General features: G+C 65.5%; 2 protein-coding genes across 2 annotated transcripts in view; both read right to left on the bottom strand.

The window, feature by feature from the left end:
• Nucleotides 1-424: 424 nt before the first annotated feature.
• LOC114507122 (translation initiation factor IF-2) lies at nucleotides 425-6,007 on the bottom strand. The gene is made up of 5 exons (XM_028525120.1): nucleotides 5,862-6,007; nucleotides 5,481-5,712; nucleotides 4,102-4,244; nucleotides 785-913; nucleotides 425-623 (listed from the first exon to the last, which is right to left on the bottom strand). Exons 1-5 carry the CDS (start codon nucleotides 6,005-6,007, stop codon nucleotides 425-427), a joined length of 849 nt encoding a protein of 282 aa, XP_028380921.1.
• DHX29 (DExH-box helicase 29) overlaps nucleotides 5,430-24,093 on the bottom strand; it is a 36,086-nt gene continuing 17,422 nt past the window's right edge. Inside the window, exons 13-27 of the mRNA XM_028519892.2 lie at nucleotides 21,500-21,676; nucleotides 21,009-21,149; nucleotides 19,743-19,887; nucleotides 19,506-19,623; nucleotides 18,764-18,848; nucleotides 17,482-17,570; nucleotides 16,304-16,432; nucleotides 16,143-16,218; nucleotides 15,196-15,420; nucleotides 12,781-12,917; nucleotides 12,260-12,353; nucleotides 10,070-10,372; nucleotides 8,951-9,082; nucleotides 8,030-8,126; nucleotides 5,430-6,097 (exon numbers count right to left, since the gene is read on the bottom strand). Of these exons, the coding sequence (XP_028375693.1) occupies nucleotides 6,042-6,097; nucleotides 8,030-8,126; nucleotides 8,951-9,082; nucleotides 10,070-10,372; nucleotides 12,260-12,353; nucleotides 12,781-12,917; nucleotides 15,196-15,420; nucleotides 16,143-16,218; nucleotides 16,304-16,432; nucleotides 17,482-17,570; nucleotides 18,764-18,848; nucleotides 19,506-19,623; nucleotides 19,743-19,887; nucleotides 21,009-21,149; nucleotides 21,500-21,676 (2,004 nt within the window). The 3' untranslated portion in view covers nucleotides 5,430-6,041. The remainder of the gene's footprint in view (nucleotides 6,098-8,029; nucleotides 8,127-8,950; nucleotides 9,083-10,069; nucleotides 10,373-12,259; nucleotides 12,354-12,780; nucleotides 12,918-15,195; nucleotides 15,421-16,142; nucleotides 16,219-16,303; nucleotides 16,433-17,481; nucleotides 17,571-18,763; nucleotides 18,849-19,505; nucleotides 19,624-19,742; nucleotides 19,888-21,008; nucleotides 21,150-21,499; nucleotides 21,677-24,093) is intronic.

Below are 24,093 nucleotides of genomic sequence, written 5' to 3'. Positions count from 1 at the left end.
CTGGTTCCAGCGTCGGCCCCGCTGGTCCAGCGGTGCAGCGGGAAGAGCCCGGAGTCAAGAGAAACGTCGCTCCCGCGGCGGGTCTCCCCGGCTCTTTTCCTCGTCTGTGACACGCGCGAGCGAATGCTGCAGGGGCGACACCTGGGCCTCTTCGGACGTGAACCAGCGGGGTCGCGGTACAGCTGTTTGGGGGCGTCAGCAATGCCAGCGCACTGCAGCCAGCCCGCAGAGCTGCGCTGTCGTTCCGCGCGCCCGCGGGCGTGAGGCAGCGGCGCCTGGTGCCCAGGGGCTCGGCCATCCCCGCCGTCAAGGCGAGCCCCCGGCAGGGGACGCCCGCGCTCCGGCCCGCCGGCGCCGTTTTCCCGGGACGCGCGCGCCACGTTTTATTGCGCTCGGCTTTGCGGCGCCTCGCAGCTGTTTCGCTTCACACACCGCAGGCGAGGCCTCGCACCTGCGGATAGGTCGCCGCTCGCGGCCGCCCGCGGGGTCTCCGGGGCGCGCCCGTGCGCGCAGAAGGCCGGGTCTGGCCTGCGCTCAGAGCCGGCGTGCTGGCGGGGACGGAGCGCGCTCCACATCGGTCCGCGTTGAAGTGTGCCCGGCAGTGCGAGGCGCCGCGGGAAGGTCTAGCACAGGACGCCGGTTAAATGCAAGCGTCAGGTCGAGAACAGAGACACGGGAAGGACGGCTGGAATACGGCACGGGCACGTTTGCACTAAAACTGTTGTCCGTCTGAGACCCGGACGCGGCACGGGGCGCGCTCGCACGGAAGTTCGTTGCTGTTTACCGACGCTCACACTCAGCTGGGCCCCCAGCCCCCGAGCCCCGGGCAGCCAGCAGTGGCGGTGGGAGCTCCGGCCTGCAGTGGGCAGTGCCGGCCGAGCTGATGGAGCTGAGAGGGGGGTTGGGGATGCGACTGTTCCCAGTAAAGGAACAGGATGGGGGCGGGGGGCGCTGGGGCCTGCCAGGCCCAGCACGGAGGGGCCAGGGGCCGGGTGGGCGGAGGCAGGGAGAGGATACCCACGCTCACGCAGAACTCACTGTGGGCCCGGTGCTGTGCTCCCTGACTGCACACTGCGCCATGAGGTGGACTCTGCACTGTCCCCACTTACAGAAAAGGAACCTGAGGCGCAGACAGGACAAGCGCCCGGCCCACCGCGCCGCCAGCGGCGAAGCGGACGCAGCCCCACCCCTCCCTGCTCGCCTGCCGCGCCCCTGCCGCAGCCAGACCCCGCGGAGCCGTGCCTGCGTCCAGCTCCCGCGAATGTTTAGACTTGACCTAAAGCCACGGGGAGGCCAGACCAAGGCCGAGGGCTGGTCTGTCCTTTGCTTAGAAGCCGACTGTGCCCTGGCCGGTAGCACAGTCGGTGGGAGCGTTGTCTCTTACACCGAAAGGCTGCAGGTCTGATTCCCCGCCAGCGCGCGAGCACGTGCCTAGGTCCCAGCTGGGGTGCACGCGGGAGGCAGCCAATCACTGTTTCTCTCCCCCAAGTCAATAAACACATGCCGCGTGGGGGGAAGGGAGGGAGGTTACTGTGCCCCATCGCTGGGAAACGGGCTGAGCTGGAGGGGCACGGGGGGGGGCCCACCAGGTGCAGTATTTGCGGTACGAGCAGTATGGTCCAAGTTCAGGGCTTTTTCGTCTCCCTGTGAAGGGTCTTTGAAATTAATCTGTTTTCTAATCTCTCCGGGCCCTGGGCCCAGTGCTCCTTAAAGGCAGTAGGTAAACCTAGAATACTTCTCAAAAAACGCCAAACCTAACTAAACCGGGCTTCTGCGAGGAGAGCTGCTTCGCCTTCCGCCCTGGTGCTCCTCAGGGGCGGGGCCTGACGTCCGCCAGAGTGTGAGCACCGCGGGACGGAGGTGGCCTGGTGTGCCCTCGTGTTCTGTGTCCCCAGGTGGGCACGTGGGCCTCAGGGAGGAGCCCCGGGCTGGGGCTGGGGGACAACTGTGCCTTTGAGGCAGCCCCTTTGGCAGCAAACCAAACAAGCGGGGTGCTACCCGGCTGAGGGCATCTTTGTTCTCGCCCCAGATGACCCTTCCACGCAGGTCTGACCGTCCCTGAAAGTTGCATTTGCTGAAGACGCCGTTTTGTTTTTTCTTTTTTTTTTTTGATATTTGATTTATTCATTTTAGGGAGGGAGGGAGAGAGAGAGAGAGAGAGAGAGAAACATCAATGTGCGGTTGCTGGGGGTCATGGCCTGCAACCCAGGCGTGTACCCTGGCTGGGAATCGAACCTGCGACACTTTGGTTCCCAGCCTGAGTTCAATCCACTGAGCTACGCCAGCCAGGGCTGACACCGTTTTCTATTCATGCAGTGAAGCGCCCAAACTGAGAAGTGATTCAGGTGTTTGAAGTCAGACTCGAATCACTGGTACTTAGTAAACAAAGGGCAGGAATGTTCAGCAGTTCTCAAAGCCCGACCTTTGCCTTCCACGTGTAAATGCCCACCAGTGTCCACACCTGCCTGCCTGCCAGTTCATCACCATCTGTAGGCACTCGGACACACCGCTGCTCCCCTCGTGCACACACGCGCCTTCCCTCCGGGCTCACGCCCGCCTGCGGCGGCCGGCCCAGCACAGGTGGTGGCACGCAACAGTAGTTAAGACACGCAGCTCTGGAGTCCGCCCCCGTGGGCTCGAATCCACGTGGGCAGGAAGCCACGCAGAACCCCAGCTCCACAACTGGAGCAAGTTTTCCCAGCTGCTGAACAGTGGGTGGCGAGAGGGCCCTGTGAAATTGCCCTGAGGGTGACCGTGCTTTGCTCGAGCTGAGGTGCGTGTCTCTCTGCCCCCCCGGGCTCACTGGGAAAAATAGTCCGTGGCGTTCGGTTTGTCGACATGTGCAACAGGCCACGTGTCACACACCCCACGTACGTGTCAGTGAGCGTGTACAGTAGTAAGGAGCAAGGAGGCTGCTGTTCGTCCTACGCTAGCCCGCCGGACTCCACCTGAGACTGAGGGGTCTGGGGGCTGCTGACCTGCAGACAGCACCCTGCAGATGAGCATGACCCGGGGTCATGACGAGGGGTTGTCCCTCGGTCACATTTGCGTCTCTGTCACCCCCAGACGCTGTGTTCCGTTCCGCGGTTGGGAGGGGGAGGGGACATCAGGGTGGGCGTCTCCAGCTGCCACCTGCCCGCCGCTGGCCCTCCGCCTGCCCTCCGGGGCCTGGATCAGAGCGGACAGAGAACCACAGTGGCCAGGAGCACAGCGGCCAACAGACAGCTCGGGCCCCCAGTCTGTGGGACGAGGAAGACCCGGGGCCTGTCTCGGGGCGCCTGGGGGGTTTCCGTGGACTGGGATGGGTTGTGGCGATGCTCCCTCTTGTGGCCCTTTGCAGGGGCAGCCCACCTCCTTGCAGACCCGGAGGGGTCGGGCGGGGACAGGCCTCCCGGCCCTGCAGGTGTAACATTTGCAGCATTGACGACATTCACTCGCGCCCTCAGACTTGTTCGGGGCCTTTGTCATGTAGGAAGCCGGGAATCCGGGGGAGGCCCGAGACGTGGTGACAACCGTCTTGTGTGAACATCGGAGAGCAGCGGGCAGGGTGAAGCAGGGCCTGGCAGCTCAGGGAGCAGAGCCGCGCCCCTTCCCGTGGGGGACTTGCTCTGGGACTTGGGGCTCAGCGACCAGAGTGGGCGAACACCCCTGCCTCCACGGACCCACCCCAGGTGGCAGCTCGGGAGCCACACACACGCCTGGGGCCTGCACTGGGGCGCTGGCCACCGGCTGCCGGAGGGGGCGACTGGGTCAGAGCAGGCTCGCTGGGAAGATTCCAGCACAGAGCTCCAGGATGTGAGGAGTCGGCTGCGTGGACCGACACCCACCAGACAGCAGCCCGGCTGGGCCGCAGGGGCCGCGAGACTCGGGCAGCACACCGCGTGGGGAGCAGGGGCCCAGTGGTCCGAGAGGTCCTGGGAGCGGGACAGGTAGGACTTCGGGCCACTGGCCTCCCCCAAGCTCTTCTGCTCGGCCAGGTGCACTCTCCCTGCAGCCTGTCATCAGTGCCTGCGCCCGAGAGGCAGGCGGGGGCACAGAGTGTCCCCGCTCTCTGGGCTCTGTGGCTGGGGAATCTCACGGGGAGCGCGGCCCTGCCCTCACTGAGCGGGGACGGAAGGCTCTGTCTCCGGGGCCCCGGAGAAGGAGGCCGTGGGGGCAGGGCGGGCTGCCCTTCCCTGTGAGGAACCCCGAGGCTCCGTGGGGCTCGGCAGAGCTGCCCCGAGAGCCCGGAGCTGCAGGCTGACCTAGAACGGGAGGAGGGGGGAAGGGGGGGAGAAGCAGGGCCGCTGGCCAGTGGACACGGGCCACTACTGGCACTGTGCCGAGCAGGCTGCGTCCGGTGTGGGGGATCGGCCCCACTGACGAGGCGGTGAGAGGGGGCGGGTGCTGGACAGAGAGGCCTGGCCAGTCTGCTGCCCGGCAACTCCGCGGGGAGGGAGAGGTTTCCAGTTCCCTCGGCACCGAGACCTGCACGTGCGTGGTTTTCCTCCCACCCGCTGTTTCTCTTCGGGCTCGGAGGGCCCCCCCCCAGGAGAGCCTATTCGGAGCATGGTTTGCTCCGCCCCTGTGTGTGCTCCTGTACCCCGCAGCGCAGTCGGACGGCGCCCCCCACGAAACGGCCGTCACGCTCACGACTTCCGACAGCTGCAGCTCCCCACGGACCACGACCCAGACTTCCCGCTGTCGAGCACCCCAGGGTGCTGTGTGTCCGATGACACGTGTCCCTCTCTGCAGAGCGTCCCAGGAGCCCGCCCGCCCGCCTGCCTCGGGTCCGGGACACGCGGTGTGCTGGTGTTGGTTCAGGAATGACGGGACGGCAGGGGTGGGGAGGAGGGGAGGGGCCCACGCCACGCACACGGACGCAGGGTGGGGGGGGGGCAGAGAGGGCGAACGGGGGCCAGCGTCACAGAACCACCACAGCAGAAAGGAAGGCTGGGACGCTGCCGCGAAGGACACACAGGGAGACCCCTGTCTCCGCCCGGATGCCCACAGCCAGCCGGGAGCACTGTCACCACGCCTTACACACACACACACACACACATGTGCACACGCACGCGCGTGAGCGGCTCCCTGCTCCCTCTGGATCTGCTCCTCCCGCTGCCGTTCGCCCCCGGACGTCCTTCTCTCTAAGCAGACGCCCCTGCACCCCCCAACCCAGCTGGCCTCGGGTTCACCCGGCTCGCTCTGCATTTCTGCGCCCCTGGCCCTTGCCCGCACCCCCCTCACCCCTCGCCCCAGGTGCTGAGCCGCCCCTGGGCCCCCACGCCCCGTGGGGACTGTGGGGGGAGAGAGGGAACGCGCCCCCAGGCTGAATGGGACCCACTTGGTTTCCCTGGACTGTGGCTTCAGGCAGATTAACTCCGTCCCGCAGTTAAATGTGGGGGGTGTGTCTGTCCACCGGTTCCCAAGTTCTGTCTTCTACACAGAAATTAAGTAGGTAACAAAAGTTTTTTATTCGTCAGGAAATACCGAGTACCTACTGTGCGCTCCGAGGTGGTGCTGCCGACCGTGCAGCGCTGGCACCTTCGGGCGCAGGCCTGCGGCCAAGGACGCGAGGGGCTGCTCGGGTCTGGGCCGGGGGCCGGGGGCCGGGGGCCGGGCGGCTGACTCCTGCAGCGGCGCCAGCTCACAGGGGTCTGCCTGCGGCCAGTCTGGGGCCGCTTCCTCTCCACGCCAGGGAGGGGCCAGCTCTCTGGGCACCAGGGGCTGGCGCTGGGCGGGGGGGGGGGGGTGGGTGCAGGGGGACTCCCGACACCCAGTCTCGGACACCACAGAGCAGGCCCCGCCCGTAAGGCACAGAGGGGCTCGAGCAGCGGGGCGCCCCCAAGGACTTGCTGGGAGCACAGCGGCGGCAGACGCACCGAGTGACACCGTCACTGGAGAGGAAGCAGGACGTCACACGTGTGTGAGGAGGGTGCTCTCCGCTGCCGCTGTGCCGGCCCCGCCGGGACGGAAGAGACTTAGCGGGGCGGCCCGCCGGCAGGTGAGCCCACGCCCGCGCCTTCATCGGGGCTCTCAAATCCGGCGGCCCGAGGGCGGGCTCAGTTGCTGTTCTCCGTCCTTATCAGCTCTGTGATGATCTGCAGAATCTTGTCGTCTGCGTGGGGGGGGGGAGGGCAAACCCGTCACCGGCGTGTCTCCCAGTGCGCACGTGTGCAAACGACAGGCACGCTTCATCGGCACGCTCCTTTGAGTCAGAGCACGGAGCACCAACACTGACCGCGAAAACCCCGCATCGCAGCAGACCATGTGTCGCTGGCCTGACGCCCCCGAGCCAGACACCCGCAGCGCGGGCGGCTGTCCTTTCCGTCCGGCCGTCTGGAGGGAAAGAGGGCCGCACCCCGACCCCGCAGCCGGGTGTGCCCCTTTTTAAAGTTCCCGTGGGCGCCGGGCGAAAGCCCCCGGCCTCGTGACCCGCTGCCCCGCGGACCCTGTTGTGACTGCTGCTCCAGTCACACGCCGACTCTGGCGAGGAGCAGGCGGAGGCCCGGGGAGAAGACGGATGTGACTGCCAGTCCCCTGTGAGGGATCCTTACTGAACGTCCCTGTACAACGACAAGCGTCCGCTGGCTTCCCACCTGCGCAGCCGCTCCAGAGGCCGGTGCACGCACGCACTCCTCAGAGTGAGTGCCAGGACTCCTGGGGGGGGACTCCCCGGGAGGGGGCACTGCTGCCACTCTCGCCCCCCACCCAGGGGCCGGGGGAGGGCCGGATGGGGACGGAGGAGGGAAGGGCTTCCCAGGGAGCGGCCCACAGAGGCGTCAATGCCAGGGACAGCCTCGCCCCACAACAGGAGCCTCACGCATCCGGTCATCACACACACAGACCCACCACAGAGGCTGCTGCTTGCCCAGGAGGCGGTGTGTGTTAACAGCTGCCCCGAGGCTGTGGCCCCCTGACCACCGCTCTGCAGGACTAAGAGGCTCCGACTGGGTGCAGCGGGAAGGCCGCGGCCTGAGGCTCCCGGGGGCGGAGACAAACCTCAGGCCCGCTGCCCGGGGAGCAGCTGTGGGTCTAAGGAGAACCACGATTTTAACTGGCAGCACGGGAGGGACTTGTCACTTCTTTTTCAAAAGTTTGGCATTAATCATGCCCCAGCTTTTCTCCCTGTCGAGTCCAGGAGGGCAGGGCGCAAGTGCACGCAGACCCCTCCCCAGCCAGAAACTGTGCTTTCTCTCGGGTGAGCTCTGCTCTCTCCCACCAGCAAACGGAGACACTGATTCATTTTACGATTCTCTGGTCTCAATGGGAAGTGGAGGCTCCACCCGACCTCTGCTGAGGCCCCTCTCACCGAGGCTGCGCCGTGGCGCACAGGGCTCCTCCCCGAGGGACCCCCACATCCCTCAGGTGCGGGCAGCGTCTGGTGTCCAACAGCCGGGAAAGCACTAACTCAGAGCATGAAGATGCACCGACCGCATCCTCAATGGGGGAAGTCCTACCTGGAAAACCACCCAGTTTACAGCCGTCATTTCATTCGGAAAGCAGGGCCGCGGGGGAGGGGAAGCGTTTCAGATTAGACAGAAACCCGCAGAGCCGCAGGCCTCCCGCAGAGGAAACCCCGTGTCCTGGCGGGCCTTGGAACTGTGTGTATTTTCCCAGCTGCTGGGACCACCCGAGGACCTGCCCCCTCGTGCCCAGCCAGCCCTGCACGTAGACTCAGGGCTCTGCAGCTGGGCGGGGGGGGGGGGGCCTCCCGAAGGTCCCTCATTCTCACGATTCCCAGTAACCGCACTCCCGGTTTACCGGTGTGCCGACAAGCAGCACAGTCTGCAAAGCTCAGTCCTACCCGTGTTCCGCGGAATGGCCAGGAGTGCGGACATGGGGGGGTCGAGGGGGCAGGGTCAACTAAAGGGGCCGCCCTGATCGGCGCCTGCGAGCAGCTGTTCAGGAGCCTGACGGGGTCAGCACTAAACACACTCCGCTGCCACGGTTTCAGCCGCTCGGGCCTAAGACTCCGGGGCCACCGGGCGCACGCACTCCGACGGCGGGAAGCGCGCTGTTCCTGCGGGCGCTGTGGTCGCGCACTTACTCTCAAGGGACATCTTGGGGTTTTCGAGCTTCTTCCTGAGGACAGAATCGATGAGGACCCGGAGCTGCTTGAAAATGACGGCTATCTTCACAGGGGCCTGCGGGGAGAAGAGGGCGCTGGGGGCAGCAGCTCCCGGGCCGGGGCGCGCCGGGGACCCAGGCCTGCGCACCTGGGCTGCGGCGCGGGGCACTCTGGGAGAACACGGGCACGCTCCCTCCCGGAGCCGAGCTGCACCAGCCCCCATTTCCTCGCTGAGAGTCCCCAGATGGGACCACCCATTTGAAAACGGCATCCCGGAGGCACCACTCACACCCGTGAAAAGGCATTCATCGTAAGGGCACCACGCAGCGGTCTGCAGTGAATTGAGGGAGTTGTGCGGACCGACGACAGGGCAGTGCCGCCTCCTCAGCTCCCTGGGGACCGCACGGGAGACGTCTTTACCGCCCCGGCGCTCCCCGGGTCAGGCGTGCTCGGTGCGCCCCGGCCGGCCGGGGCGGGCTGGCAGGGAAGGGGAAGGGCCCCTGGCTGGTGGCAGAGCCGGCCCCACTTTCCCAGTGGTGCCGACACCATGCAGGCGTGGACGAGCGTGGGTCCGAGGGCCAGGCCGTCCCAGCGTTAAAAACCTCGCTCTGCCGGGAGCAGTGGTGCGGCCCACGAGAGTTGCTTCTCACTGTGCCCGCGCGCCCCACCCCTCCAGGAAGGAGTCGCCACGGGCACCGGAGGCGAGGCAGTCTCTACAGCAGTGCCACTGGACCTTCCAGCGCAGCAGACTCAAGGCCACGCAGGCAAGATACAGTAACCTTCTTCCAGCCAAATTACAGGGGAAGGTCACGCACGTGCCGAGAGGTTCCTGGGAACCGCCCCCAGCGGCCCTGGGGGTGGGGCGTCGACGCCACCGGCGAGAGCCGCGGGAGCGCGCACCTGAAAGTAGATCCAGCCGTCCACGGAGAGCAGGCGCTCGCGGTGCTGAACCTCGATGTCGCCGCCGAAGAGCAGCAGCGGGAACGGGGAGATCAGGGAGGTCTCCCTCAGGTACACCCGGGCGTACCGCACCTGCGCGGGGATGGCAGGAAAACAGACCTTCGCAGCCTGGACGCGGAAGCAGCGAGCGCGTGCACCGGGGTCGCGCACGCATCTCTGGGACTCGCGGCCTGAGTTCTGTAACCCCGCGCGTGCACAGCCCCGCGCGCACGCGCCGCCGCCCCTGCCGCCCAGAGGGTTCCTGCTCTCCGAAGGCGTTTGGAAGGTCCGCCGGGGCGCTGGGCCACGCGGCGTGGGCAGAGGCGGGTCTGCAGTGGCCAGCCGCGAAACACGGAGCCCACGCCTGTGTCGCTGCTTATTGACCACTGTGTTGTTCTCCACGGGAGCTGCCGCGCACCATGGGCACCGTGAGCCTGCCGACACGCACCTCCATACCACAGATGCTGTTAGTTAGGTGCTTAGCGCAGAGGAACACTACGCTGGAGGTCACAGATGCGGTGTCCAGCCGTGGCCGTGGGTCAGGAACTTCCCAAGTTTTACATTTACGCACGGCAGGAAATAGCGGGCCCCTGCCACCCTAACCAGCTGACGCGGGCGACTGCCCTAGCTGTGACCGTGAACGTGTGGTGTGACGTCATCTCAGGGTCACCCGGCGACTCACACCGTCGCCCCATGACTCGGGGGTCTCCCCAAACCCCTTCTCTGGGGACACAGCTGTAAGGGCCTTCCCGCTGGGACAGCGCCTGTGAGACCTCGGGGAAGCGACACGCCCCCGCTACTGGGCATCCTCGCTCTGCCTTCTCTCTGCTTCGAGTCCAGCGGGCGGCCACGGCCACCGCGGAGCCCTTTTCTTCCGTCCATGAGTGAGGACCGTTTCCACCGAGAGACTACGTGCGTCCCTATGTGCGCCCCGAGCGCGAGCGTGAACGGGAGTGAGCCGCTCGATTCCAGAACCGGACGCCCACCCCCGCCCCGAGCAGCGTGAGGACGCAGCGTGAGGACCGCTCCGGAACCCCGCCCCGGCGCTGGAGGGGGGCCGGGGGCGGGGCGGCGCCTCACCTTCTCCTGGTACAGGAGCCAGCCGTGCGTCTGCAGGGCCCGGTTCACCGAGGACGGGTGCACCTGCGCTTTGCCTTGGGCGGTCTCCACCACGCAGGCCAGTCTCTCCGTGACATCCACCGACTTCGCGCAGATGATCCGCCCCACGTTGTCGTAGAGCCCGGCGGCCAGGACTGCTTTCAGGAGGGCGATCTCTTGGAAGGAGAGGGCCTGGCCGGCCCTGCCGCTGTCCCAGCTGCCAGCAGGGGCGGGAGGTGAGAACCCCGCCGCCCTCACCAACTTCATCAGCTCCTGCTTTACGTCCTGGGGGGGGGGGTGGGAGGGAGAGATCAGGAGAGAGAGACTGCCCGATGGCCTCGCACCTTCCATCACCGTTTCCTGCCCAAATGGGAAGGTGCCAGGGGGTCATCCATGTCACCACAGCCCAGGTTAAATCAGGGAGCAGAAAGACCGGGAAGGCCAGGGACTAAGGAGTCACCCGTGTCCGCCACCTGGCACTTCAGGTGTCAGAAACACGCAGCTGTCTGCAGTGGGGGAGCGGCGAGAATGTGGCCGGGCACACGGCCACTCAGCACTCTCCCTGCGTCCCTGCGGCGGCAGCTGCCCCCGCAGCTCCCTCCAGCCAAGCAGTGGGCTGCCCGGACAGCAGAGCTGGGGAGGGACGGAGGGACCCGCTGAGACCGCCAGGGCCTCCTTCACAGGTCTGGGGGCCTCGCCTGGATTTTCCACGCAACTTGGAGAGAGCTGGCTGATGGCGACTTCACGTACCCCGACCTGCTGCCTAGGTCAGGAGGGGGGACAGTGTGTGGTGATGGACGAGGAGCTGGCTCTGGGGGGGGGGGGCACACAGTGCAGTGCACGTCTGAGGTGTCACAGGATGTGTGACACCCCCGCGGGCCCATTAACCAGCGTCACCCCCCAACACTGAGTCAAACAAACAGTCACCTAAAACCTTTTTCCGCTTCCCGTCATGCCCATGAGCTAGGATTCTACAGGAAGGATGAGCATTCCTCACAGCAAACAGGACACAAGTGATTACTGGGTGACGTTTACATTCAGGGTTTCCCTTGGGCATCTGGTCGGGGGCTCAGGGAACTTGGGTCCCGGGGCAGGGAAGACCACCAGACAGCTGCGGCCGCGCCCCAGGGCTGGGGAGACACCAACTCCCTGGTGGCACAGCCCAGGGAGGGGAGGACAGGCTCTGGGAAGGAGGGGCAGCGCCTGGGGGGGCGGCAAAGGCGTGTGGAGGGCACTGCAGTGGGGTCCCAGCCAGAGGCCCGAAGGGGCTTCTCTTCAGTTCGCCCCTCCACTGGCTTCAGGGAGGACCAGGCCTGTCCCCCTGGAGAAGCCCCTGCTGTCGTCCCGGCAGGGACCCCAGGTCACAGGAAGGAATGGGCCGGATTATACGGGAAATGTGCGTTTAACCGTTCGGAATGTGGGCACAGGAAGAGGGCCCATGGGGGACAGAGCCCTCACGTCAGGCCCCTCGCGTCGCCCGGCCGCATTGTACACCCGGCTACACGCGCCCCGCGCCCCGCGCCCTGAGAACCACGGGACGTGGGTCCGAGGAGAAGCCGGGCTCTCCCAGCACCGTCTCTCTGCTCCGACCCCCCTCCGACCCTGTCCTCCACGGGAGGTCTGGTCCCGGGCGCATCCAAAGCCTGAGGGGCTGACGAGTCACCGGCCCCCCTGCCTGGGGGCAGGGTTAGGAGCCTGGCCCCGATGCCTCTCCAGGCTCCCGTCCCACACTGCAGCCACGCTGCTGGCTGACGTCTGGGGGGTGTAACAGAAGTCCCTCAGAGGAATCAGTGCCCTTAGGACAGTGACCGGTTCCAGGCCCGGAGCACGGGACGCCAAGGCAGCCGGCGCGGGCGGGCGGTCGCTCCCAGAACAGGGCAGCGCCGGACCGCTCGGGCCATGTGGGGAGGGCTCGGGGACCCAGTGCGGCTCCCGCTGTCCAGAGGCAACAGTTTGGGGATCAGAAAATAGCCACAGAGGACGGGAACCCATCAGAGATACATTTCAGTCGCTAGGGTCATCGTGATTTCACAGAAAACGGCGTTCACGGATCGCCTGTGGGAATGCTTGCGGTCGTCTCGTGGCAGGAACTGCTGGGGACAGGGAGAGCCCAGCACCCACCCGAGACCCGCCCACCCCTGGGCCCGGCGCCGGAGGCTGTCCCCCGCTCACCTCCAGCGTCAGCAGCGCGGTCCGGCTGAGGAAGTGCCGGCGGCAGTACGCCATCTCGGAGTGGTAGCCGCCCTCCTGCCGCGCGCTCTTCCACCTGCAGGACAGGACCAGGATGACGCCAGTCCCACCCGCCCGCCCGCTCTCCGGGCAGACCCTCCTCCTCGGAGACCCCCCCCCCAGCCCCCACCACGTTACCACCGAGTAAAAAGGGGGTGGTCTGCTGGTGGGGGCTCCCGGCTGTGTTTAAGAGCTCAGCCCCAGTGCACAGTCTCTCTGTGTACGTGTCGCAGCAAACCAGCGTCACGCGGTGCACAGGTAATAAACAAACACATCGCTCTCGAACTTGAGAGAGTGATGCAGAACTGCGCGTCTGCAGGACAGTTAACTGTGCCCCGAAAGGTGACGGAACTCGGGACGAGTTCACGTCTCGGTCACGAACGGAGGTCTTCCCGTGCGAGCCGACCCCACGCTCGCTGCTCAGGGGCGAGCCGCCCCGGGCCTACAGCCCAGCCCTCGCTCACCCCAGGTACGCCCTGTAGATGGTCAGGTGGTCCGAGTCCGCCACGGCCAGCGCCGCCTTGGCCAGGTCCGCCTCCTCCTTCCGCCCGATCGGGGTGGTGAAGGGTGACTTCTCCGTCATGACGGCCGCGAGCGTCGCCTGCGCAGGGAACCCCGGGGGCTGTGGTCGGGGGGGCGCGCCGCTTCCTCCCGCAGCCCCACGCTCACTGTGGCCAGGAGAACAAGCGCACTTTCGCTCTAACTCGCAACCTGCAGTTTCATCACGTTAGGGGATTTACAAATGCACCCCTCTGTCCTTGCACCGTCTTTGTGAGACAGAAGGTAGCGGCCCTGGAGCCGGGGACACACGGGACCGAGGAAGTGACCACGGGTCTGTGCCCGCGTCCTCACTCCAACCTCGCGACCCCCCGCCGAACCCCCGCTGCCTGCAACGCTCTCTACCGCAGGACGGGCAAGAGCCTGTGCCCTGACTGGGAATCGAACCAGCGACTACACTTTCACTGTTGGTGCTGTTGTAGATGTTCCCGTTTCCCCCCTCTGCCCCCCGCCACCCATCCCCCACCCCCTTCCCTCTGGCCACCCCCACACCGTTGTCCGTGTCCATGGGTCACGCACACAGGTTCCGTGCCGACCCCTGCACCCTCTTGCATCCTGTCCCCTGTGCCCCCCCCCACTCTGACAGCTGTCAGCCTGTTCCCCGTGTCCACGCCTGTTTCTGTTTTGTCCGTGTATTCTGGTCATTAGGTTGTACACGGAAGTGACACCACGTGGTCCTTGTCTTCCTCTCATTTCCCTCGGCGCAGGGCTCCCAGGCCCGTCCCTGCTGCCGGGAAGGCAGGCGCCCCTCTCTCCGCTGCGCAGCACCCCATCGTGTGAGCGCCCGAAGCTCTTACACCCGCTCCTCTGGGGACAGGCACCTGGGCTGCTTCCAGCCCCTGGCTGGTGTAAGTTGTGCTGCCATGAACACTGGGGTGCAGGGGTTCCTTCGGACTGGGGTTTCGGGGTTTCAGGGTTCCTAGGGCATAACCCAGCAGTGGAATCCCTGGGTCAAAGGGCAGATCCACGTTTAGTGTCCTCAGGAGTCTCCGCACCCCTTTCCCAGCGGCTGCCCCAGTCTGCATCCCACCAGCAGTGCACGAGGGCCCCCTTTCTCCGCAGCCTCGCCAGCGCTTGCTGTCTGTTGGTTTGTTGATGACGGCCGTTCTCACCGGTGTGAAGTGGTGTCTCGCTGGTTTTAATCTGCATCTCTCCGACGGCTAGCGAGCACCTTTCGTATGTCCACCGACCGTCTGCACGTCCTCTGGAGACGTGTCTATTCAGGTCCTTTGCCCGCTTCTTTAACCGGGTTGGTTGTCTTCCCGGTGTTGAGTTGTGCAAGTTCTTCACACATTTCGGAGGTCACACCCGGGTCCGAGGTGTCACTGGCAAATCCGTCCTCCCACTGGGTGGGCTCCCTGTCCGTGCCGCGGATGGCCTCCCCTGACCACCCGCGCCGTGACAGCAGCTTCCCAGACCGGCTGCCAAGGCAGAGCTCACTCTCTGGACTCAACGTGACTCTGGCAAGTGTCTGTCTCTAACGCTAGAGAAAAGGAGACTCGAGAGAGGCGCACCCCCCTGTCCTGCTCTGTCACAGCCTCGACCGGCCGTCCCAGGTAAGGCCACGGCGTGGGAATGCCCAAAAGCTGCCGGGGCCCAGCTGACGTGGGGCCCGGAGAATCCGGCAGAGGCACAGCACCTGCTGCATCCAAGATGCTGCATCCGAGATGCTGCAAGGAACGGATGGCTGGTCCTTGCCGGCCTCTGGGAATTCTAACTCTGTGGTCGGAGCGCTTGGGGCCGAATTCTGGCCCAGGGACCTGACCTGGGAAAGCGGGAGTCCCAGCGTATGTGGTCCTGCACAGCAGAGCCCGCGGGCTCCAAGCTGCCGGAGAACGGCCCCCCACCGCGGCGGTGTTTGCCCGGGGTGCTGTGAGAGAGCAGGCACAACTCGCAGCACCTGGGCATCTGGTCCGGGCACCGGCCTCTCCCCCTTAGACCGCCACCCAAAAGACGACCGACCACAGCCAACACGATAGCCGTCCTGGGCAAATGAGTCGCAATTCCATCTGTTTTTGGTCAGGTCGGCAACAGTGCAGTTTTTGCCGTGACACAGAATGCCAGTGATTAGTTTGTGTGTGCCACGAGACGAAAGAGGTTGAGAGTCCCCGGCCTACCCCACGTGCAGTTAAACCCCGTAGCCTGTGCGAGTGCACGGATGTGCTTCCCTGCACGTGGAGTTAAACCCTCAAACTCCCCGCTCAGCGGTCAGACCCCCGCGTTTCACTGTTGGCGAGTTCCGTCTAGTCAGGGAACCGAACGAGAGGTTCAGGGTTACTTCTCGGCTGAAGCACAACGCCAAGTGGGGTGCCCTCTCTTACCACGGGGTCCAGGCAGCCGAAGATGGCCCCGAAGATGAGCATCTTGCCGATCTTGACGTTCACGGGCAGCGCTGCGAGGTGCTGGCCCAGGGGGGTCAGCTTCGGCTCGCTCGGCTCGCAGGCGCCGACCTTCCGGAGCAGGTGCATCGCGTTGCTGATCACCTGAGGCTGCGGAGGGTCCAGGGCCTTGGAGAGGAAGTCCTCGGGGGGGCCAAGGCTGCACTTCTGCAGGGGGGAGGGGCGGCCGAGTCAGCGGGCTCCGCCCCGCCCCGAGGGGAGGGTCGGCGGGGGCTGCCTCGGCACCTGCTCGGCGACACTCTGAGCGCACGGGGTGAGCGTCTGAGCAAGGGCGCCCTCTCCTCCTCCTGCCACCGGCAGTGTGTGCACTCGTGTGCCCTGTGCGGTGTGCTGGGGGGGGGGGGGGGCAGGGGGCTGAGACCTCCCAGTCCATAGTCTCAGCCTGTGCATCCCTGATTTTCACGGTGGGAACACCTGAGAACCAAAGGTGTTTCGGACTGTTCCTATGGGGAAGCCCTCAGGTGCGTTGGGCTGTGCCGGCATCAACTCGGTGGTTTCCGGGGGCCGCATGCCTGATGTGTGGGGGGCTGGGCGGGGCCCCGCACCAGGTTTAGCAGCCCCTCTGACCCCACCCACAGGACGCCCCCAGCAGGGCCTCCGTCCTCCCCACAGGGTGCCTGCAGACAGAGCCACCTGTCCCAGTGAGTAGTGGCACCCCCGGCCGAGAGCGGCCCGTGTGGGGCGTGAGGCTGCGTTCTGCCCTGTGAGGGCGGGAGCCGGGGCCGGGACCACAGCACAGTGGGGGCGGGGGGGGGGGGCACTGATTTACAGTGGCTCCGTACCAGGCGTGAACGGCTGGGGCAATACGGGGTAAGGAAAGCAGGATGGGGAGAAGAGTAACAAGTGCCTGTGAGTGCCAGAGGGGTTACCATGATGTGAAGGCACAACTCCTCCAACGGCACACGCAGGATTTCGGGGACAGAGTAGTCCAGGAAGCCTTCAAACCTGGAAAACCAAACGGCAGCGCACGCCACTCGCACCGTCGGCCGCCCCGCGGCACCGATGCGGCTCCCACTCGGCCCCGGCGTACCTCTCCCTCGTGTACATGCGGAAGCAGACCCCGTCGCGGACCCGCCCGGCCCGGCCCTGGCGCTGCAGGGCGCTGGCCTTGCTGACGAAGGTCTCCACCAGGGAGCTCATCTGGCTGCTCTCGTGGTACCTGTGGGGGCGGGGGAGGGGGGAACACGTGTGGTCACCGGCTTAAGTCAGACTCCGGAGACGCTGGCCCACCTCACTCCTGAAGTCACGGTGAAGAGAAACGGAAAAGGCCACTGTCATTGCGGAGCAGTGTCTTCCAAACCGAGGTTGACACTTACGACACTCGGCAAGCACCGCACACTGAGTCTCACGCTGCCGAGTTCACAGCTCTGGCACGAGGGGAAGCCTGTTTCCCTTAGCCTGCCCCGCGTCCACCTGTCCCGGGCCCCTTTCTGATCTCGGCGGAGCGCCTATCGGCCCTGCCACGGGGACTTCTGGAGTTCTGAGAAGTGCCACCGTGGCTGCCATCGCTCGCCGCGCTCGTCACGGGACGCAGAGGAACCCTGAGCGCGCCTCCTCCGAAGGCGCACTGCTGACAGCCCGGGGTCCGCCCTGTGCTGGGCAGCTGCGCTCCCCCCCAGACGGGGCCCTGGCCCCGTAACACTCGGGGCGGGGCGTGCGGGTGACGGCAGACGGCCACGGCGGCCCCCGCGGACTGCACAGCAGGGACCGCAAACCGCTGCGACCTCCTGCGAGGAGGTTCGGCTCAGCGGACCCGCCGAGCTGGTCACAGCACCCGGCGGGCACTTCCCGTCATGAAACACTTGCCTTCCTCGTCTCCGTGTGGGAAACCCATGCTCACAGCCTCTGGCGACGCTGCGTTGCTCTCTTAAGCTTGTAGACCAAAGATTCAGATCTAACTGTAACTCCAAAACCCAGACCAGTTATGATCTCGAGAGAACGCTTCTGCCGAGCACTTTACTGCACAAACCGACAGACTGGCAGGAAGTTCTGTCCTGAAAGTCTTCTCGGAGAGTGCGGCGGCACGCTGGCTGCCGCGGGAGACCGGCGACGTGAAGCTCCGCGCCTCGCACTTCCTGCAGTTCCGCTCTGGGCAGAGCTGGGGCGGCTGGAAATGTCCCTCCACAAGTCTGTGACCTTCCCTAGGAGTTCCAGAGCCCCACGTGCTTTTCCGGACAGAAACGCTTTGACCTGGGAAAGTCAACTCACTTGTTTTCCTTTGTCCTGCCCGTGTCGACCACGAACACGACGTCTGGAATGGTGATGCCGGTCTCGGCGATGTTCGTGGCGAGAACAACCTGGAGGAGAAGCCCGACGGTTAGGACGTGGCCTCCGGCAGCAGGCCGCCAGGGACACCCCCTCACTGAGCTGGAGCCGGTGAGTGTAAAGCGCGAGCTTGGGGCCCGGCTGGTGCGGCTGGGTTGGCCGGACGTCTCCGTGCAGACTGACCGGCTGCAGGTTGGGCCCCCAGCCGGGGGCGCCCAAAAGGCAACCAAGCGGCGGACGCTTCTCTTGCACCGATGCTCCCCTCCCCCCGCCCCTCCCCCTCCTCCAAAATCAGTCAGCATGTCCTCGGGGGAGGATAAAAAAAGTGAATTTCAATGTTTAAAAAAAATTCACAATCTACTTGTCATTGCTGTGTAGTTTTAATTTGTTCTAATTAGCCTCGTCACCTCCGCTTGCTAATTAAAGCCACAAACTTTTACTCCGACGAAAGGACCGTTCCCTGACTCCAGCCCGGCCCCCCGACGATGCCCGGGCAGAGTGGGAGACGGCCGAGGGGCCGCCCGAGCAGCGGTTTTCTAGCTGCGCCGAGAGCTCGGGGCCCGGGCCGCGCCCCTGAGACAGAGGAGGACCGGGGTGGGCCGGGCTGCCCGGGGCCACAGGCGGGGCAGCCGCTCGGAGGTGGACCAGGCCCCCGCGGGAGAGCCCTGCGTCCCCAAGGCTCCTGTGCTGTGCCATCTCCCCTCTCTGGCAGGGGTTCAAACCCAGAGACACTCCCTTTGGCCAGAAACTCTCCCCTCAGGATCCCGAACAGGAGACACAATGGAAGTGCTGAGACCCCCCCCACCTAACGCTCTGTGTACTACCATTACAGAGGCAAAGCAAAACGAAAACGAAAACAGGGCGGGGGCCGGGGATAAGGCGAACAGCCTGGAAAACGAAGAGCTCCCTCTGCCTGGACGCCGGCAGCGCCCGGCCCGCAGCGTCCCTCACGGGGCCCGCCTGGGGCCGGCTGTGACCGCCTCCTCACAAGCAACGCCCACGGCGCACTTCCACCCGGCACGCCTCCGAAGAGCCCCGTCCCTCCGATGACACGTCGGGGACCAGACGCTTGCACCCAGCAGCGCTGGGCTCGCCTCTGCCCTCGCGGAGGCACTTGCACTGGTAACCCGCCTCCGAGGGCCAGTCCCGGCGCCCACCCCTCCCCGCCCCTCCGCAGACCTTCTCCCCCAGGCCCCCCACCCCCGGGCCCCCCACAGAACTTCACCTTCCTGACTCCTGGAGGCGGGAGCGTGAACGCTGCGGCTTGGTCGTGGGTGGAAAGAATGGAATGCAGCGCTATCACCTTGTATCTGAAAGTCAAAACCACACTTCTTAGCAAGCGTTTCTCTCCAGAAGACGCTGCAAAGAATGACAAGACGCACTTGCAGACAGGAAGCAACTTGAGCACTTTCTACCGTGAGAAGCTGTAAACACACACGCAAGTTCTGACGAGGGTGCAGTGGGCCCCCCGCGTCACCCGAGAGCAGGAGGTCCGACGGGCACGAGCCACGTGGACGGGAGGGGCGCAGGGCTGCAGGACGACCCGGCGTTGGCGGGAGAGGCACCATGGCAGCCGTGCGCTCACTGTGACGAAGCACGGGGCGGGCGCGCCGCCCGCTCGCTGTGCGTGTGTTTGCGCACCCAGAGGGCTGGGGGGTCCCCACCCTGCTTCATCACAGGAAGGAAGCAGAACAGCCCTGGCTGGTGTGGCTCAGTGGTTTGAGCACCAGCCTGCGAACCAAAGGGTCGCTGGTTCGATTCCCAGCCAGGGCACAGGCCCGGGTTGTGGGCCAGGTCCCCAGTAGGGGGCGTGTGAGAGGCAACCACACATTGATGTTTCTCTCCTTCTCTTTCTCCCTCCCTTCCCCTCTCTGTAGACGTGAATAAAATCTTTTTTTACAGAGTTTTCATGCACGAAGCCTTTTCTGCTTTGAAACCACCGGGAATGTAACACGACGCGTAGTTACCGCTGGGAGGAGAACCTTCTGTCCGTCGAGAGGAGGTCATACAGCTGCTGGATGTGGGTGAGGCCGGGCAGGAAGACCAGCACCGCCCCTTCGGTGCCCCGGAACCGGGGGCTTCTGTCTGCAGGTCCAGAGAGGACGAGCACGAGCTGCCCGACAGGAGCGCGCAGACGAGGGGGCGCAGGGGGCAGCACCGAACCCCCCCCCCCGCCCCCCGCCGCAGGGAGCCCCGTCGCGCACCTAGGAAGGCGAGGAGCTCCACGACCAGGTCCAGGTTGACCTTCTGGGGGGCCATGTGCAGAAGCGCCTGCTGCGTGCGGCCGCTGTACTGCTGGTACCGGGGGTTCAAGTCCGCCCCCGCCGCCGCCTGGGTCGGGACGTGCTCCTAACAAGCGCCGCCAGGGAGAGACGGAAACAACAGGAGGTGCTTTCGTCAGACAAGGAGGGGGAGGTTCTCACTGTCGCCAACGTCACTTTGTTAAAACGGCAAGAATACGATGAGGCTTCGCAGCGGGAAACGGAACGGAGGTCCACCTCTCCCGTGTAGCTCAGCTCCACCCCGCCCCCAGGCACGACGCGGCTCTCCTCCGGCACCTTCGGACGGACAGACTGACAGACGTGCGAGGTCCGAGCACGGGAGGACGGTCCCTGCGTGTGCTGCGCGGCGGCAGCTGGAGGGCGGGCGGCCGGGGCGGCGCTGCTGACGTCTCAGTGGCGCACCCTGCCCCTCCCGCCCGGGTCTCCCTGGTGGCTGAGTTCCAGTTGCCCCTCTGGGGCGCCTCTGGTTTTCTGAGGTCTCTCTGCAGCTTCTGACCTCTGTCTCTGAAGGTCAGGGACGGACCCCAGTGCTCTGACCCTCCGGCCCACCCGCTGGCTCAGAGGACCGAGCACCCACGGGCCCCCTCAGCCCGGACCCGCGTAGGAAAGGGAGAATTGTGGACGCAACACGGACAGCGCTGGGCACGGGGCCACCGGCTGAAACGCAGGACGACACAGCTCGGTGCCTTTTGCCGAGAACACGCTGGAGATGGGCGTCCCGGCGAGCATGGGGCCGCCCCGGCTGCTCCACTGAGGAGCCGAGGTGGGCACACGGCGGGCAGAGGCCATGAGGAGCCGCTGGCCGGGCGCTGGCGCCTGCCGCGTCCTGACCTCCTGCGGGGGGGGGGGCCCCCAGGTGACGCCGAGGGGTCCTCGCCCACCGGCTCCTCGCCCACCGACCACTGACGCTGCTGTGGAGTGGCGCACGCCGCCCCCCCCCCCCCCCCCTCCGGCCCTCGGTTCTGGACGTGCACCTCTGTGGCCCGGACGGTCAGGGACACAAGCCGTCAGAGCCCAGGCCGACCTTTACAGGGAGGGGGCCCTTCGTCACGCCCGTCCCTCTCCTACCAACCACTGCACGCGTGTTCACGGCGCCAGCGCGGCTTCCAAACCCACGGCGGCCCGGCGCTGGGGAGCGCCGTCAGACAGACGCCGTCAGACAGACGCCGTCAGGGGTTTTCTTCCCACCTGGTACTTCTGCGTTGCCCCTGCTTTGCCGGTGACGTGAACGGTTATCTCCTCCTCCTCCTCCAGGTACTTCTGGCAGTATTCCGAGTCCTTCTCCAGCACAAACCCCGTCTCTTCTATTATATCTTCCAGGTGGAAAACCTGCACCGAACAGAGCGTGCACGTGGGGAACTCACATTCACACCAGGAAACGCCATTTTAAGGAGAACAAGGGGATTCCGAACTGTCAAATGCCACCAAGCGCGAACTCAGAGTGTCGTGGAAGACGCTCTGTCTGCATCGTCTGAGCACGCACAGCCCTGCTGGTGGGGGCGGGTCCGCCCCGGGGTCTCAGAGGAACGCTCCCTGAGCCAGGGCAGCGGCGCTGCCGCCCAGCCCCCGCGGCCCTCTCTGTGGCCTTGCACCCCTCCCACCCCGCCCTCGGGCCCCTGCTGGGGCGGCTCCCCGGGGGCACACGCGGGCCCCGCCCACACAGGCGCCGGGGCGCGCACCTCCACGGGGTAACTCCGCCCCGAGATCCTGAGCACGGGGCAGTGCGTGAAGTAGGCGGAGAACCTGTCGCCGTCCACGGTGGCGCTCATCAGGACCAGGTGCAGGTCGGAGCGCCGCTGCAGGATCTCCTTCAGGATGACCAGCAGGAAGTCCGACTGCACGCTCCTCTCGTGGACCTGGGGGACGGGGGGGTGAGCCTCCGGCACACCCAGGCCCGGGGGAAGGCCCGGGTCCGACACGCAAGTGAGAAGCCGACGGAGACTCTGCTCTCGTGCACGCGGAGGGAGGGGGGGGTAGGGGGGAGCCGGGTGTGTGTGCGGAGCGGGGCCTCTCCAGAACCCTCTGCCCGGCCCACCTGCCCGCGCCCCGCCCACCCGTCTCTGCCCCGCCGTGCGCGCCTGGAGGCGGCTCACAGTGCCAAAGCGCATGGGGACTGTGGGAGAAAGCAGGTCTGCTCGCCGGCTTGGCTGGAAGGGTGGTGACGGTGACGGTGATGGTGGGTGAGCGCTGGGCCTCTGGGATCGGTCCCTTGGGAGCCGTGTGGCCCGAGGAAACTGGGTGTTTCTGCGCCCGTGAGACAAGAGCACAAAGGGGCACCGACTTCCTAGGTGGCCGTGACAACCCCGTGGGGCCCGGCAGAGCCCCGAGACGGAGCCCGGTGAGCAGGGAGCGTGGGCGCCGGGCTCCCGCTGGGGCAGCAATGCCTGCAGCCCTGTCCGTGCCCATGCCCATCCCGGACGAGGACCCCGCCCCGGGTGGTGGGGGTCACACACGCAGGGGCTGCTTCCGGGGCTGAGGAGGCGCCGGAGGAACCGCCATCGCGCTGAGAACTGAAGGAGATTCCCAACACAAGGAGGGGGGAACGGGATGAGAAGGGCAAAGTGGTCACGGAGCCCAGGCTGTGCCAGATCACGGGGGCGGGCCGGGGTCAGGGAGTGCCGTGGCGGGTGAGGCCCAGAGTGCCGGGGAGGGGGCTGACCGCACCCTGAGCACACTGAGCCAGGTGCACACTCCGCTGCAGGGGAGCTGGTCCAAGAGTTACGTTTTGAAAGGACACTCGGGCTCCAGGGAGGAGGCCACCATGGAGGACAGGCCACAGTCAGCAGGACGTTGAACCAGAGGCCCGTGCAGTGACCGCAGAGACAACGGTGGCCCACGGGAGGGCAGTCCCGGTGAGGGAGTCTGAGGCAAGGGGACCCAACGGGCCCAGGGGTCTCGGCGGGGCTGGCCACCCTGTTGACGTCTCTGGCCCACGCTGGAAGAACCATCTCAGGCCGCACATTAGATACATCGCAACAGGTAGCCACATACAAAACCTCTCACAACGTTTTCAGTAAGCTAGGATCTTGTGTTGGGCCGCAGGTTGGGCAGCCCTGATGGGGACGTGGGAGGAAGAAAAAGCAAGAACCCTGGGTGGTTTTCCTCTGTGGTGTGAGCAGGACACCTGTGTCTGAAGGTCAAGAAGGAGACTTCCTAACGGATAAAACAAATCTGGGGAACACCATCGACGGATGGAACTTAATACGCACGCTGACTTAAAGGGAGAGAGACAGAAAGGAGGACAGAACGCAAGGCAGAGCCGGCACAAACCTGCGCTTCCCTGCTCAGCGCCGTGGGGAGGGAGGGGCAGACGGCTGGGTGTGAGCGCACCAGCAGCCCGTGGGAAAGAACGCAGCAAAGCCACGGCCACCCCCAGCACTCTGCACCCCCCTCACGTGGGAGCCCCCGCGGCGGGCTGGGCCGCAGCACCGCGTGCGGCCTCAGACGCGACGCAGTGCCCACCGCGGGGGCCTCCTCTCACTCCCGCCGCGTCACTCAGGGGAGGGGCCATGTCCGCAGACTGCCGACCCCGCACCGTCGGAAACGGCTTCCTGAGCTCGCTCTGGCTGTTCCGCCAGGGTCCCCTCTGACACACCCACGTACCACGCACGTTTCTGGTGCACTGGGGCGTCACGGCGATCTACCGAGTAGCCAGCACAGACATTTCACCCGCCTAGCGGTGGAAGTGTCTCACTATGAAGAGACCGGGCAGCGCTCTGCTCCTGCTGGTCCTCCAGGACGCTGACTCGGCCTGGGTCCCGGCCCCGGCCGTGCACAGCGGGGCTGTGACCACAGCCCACGCCCTTCCCTTCCCACCCTGAGTGAGGGCGGCAGTTTCTCCCCCGGGGGGGGGCAGACTCCTTCCTGAGTGAAGACGGTCTCCTGCCGCTTACCTGCGACCACACTGTTAGGAGACACCTAGCAGACACCTGAGCCTCCGCTCGTCTGACAGCAGGAAAACGGTTCAACAGCATGGGGCGCCCAGAGTACACGCCACGAAGCTACTAAAAACCGTGCTTCTGTGGACTAGTGACATAAAGAACTGTAAAATGTACACATGTATAAATATGCCAACTGAATGTCAACAGCGGTTTTTTCTAGATCGTGAGAGTATAATTTTTACTTTCACTTTTGTGTTTTTCTACACTTCCAGTGTTTTCTAACCAAAAGGAGGAGAATAACCCAATAACCAATATTAGTCTATTAATTAAAAATCAACGAGTAATTGAGCTTTCACCACTGCCTTTGAACTCAGTGAATGAACGTACATTCA

This window comes from Phyllostomus discolor, chromosome 3 (genome assembly GCF_004126475.2).
Source record: "Phyllostomus discolor isolate MPI-MPIP mPhyDis1 chromosome 3, mPhyDis1.pri.v3, whole genome shotgun sequence".
In the NCBI taxonomy this organism is placed as follows: domain Eukaryota; kingdom Metazoa; phylum Chordata; class Mammalia; order Chiroptera; family Phyllostomidae; genus Phyllostomus; species Phyllostomus discolor.
The sequence above is the reverse complement of the archived record's forward strand: the minus strand, read 5'-3'. Positions and strand labels throughout refer to the sequence as shown.

Excerpts from the sequence above, each read along its gene's own strand:
- LOC114507122 (XM_028525120.1), bottom strand. The coding sequence starts at position 6,007 with ATGAAGGCGCGGGCGTGGGCTCACCTGCCGGCGGGCCGCCCCGCTAAG. Across the intron at positions 4,245-5,480 it reads GCACCACCTCGGAGCGCACA|GTCAGCCTGCAGCTCCGGGC; the intron begins GTAGGTACTCGG and ends CTCCCGTTCTAG. Across the intron at positions 914-4,101 it reads GAGCCTTCCGTCCCCGCTCA|TCGCATCCCCAACCCCCCTC; the intron begins GTGAGGGCAGGG and ends TACTGGGAACAG.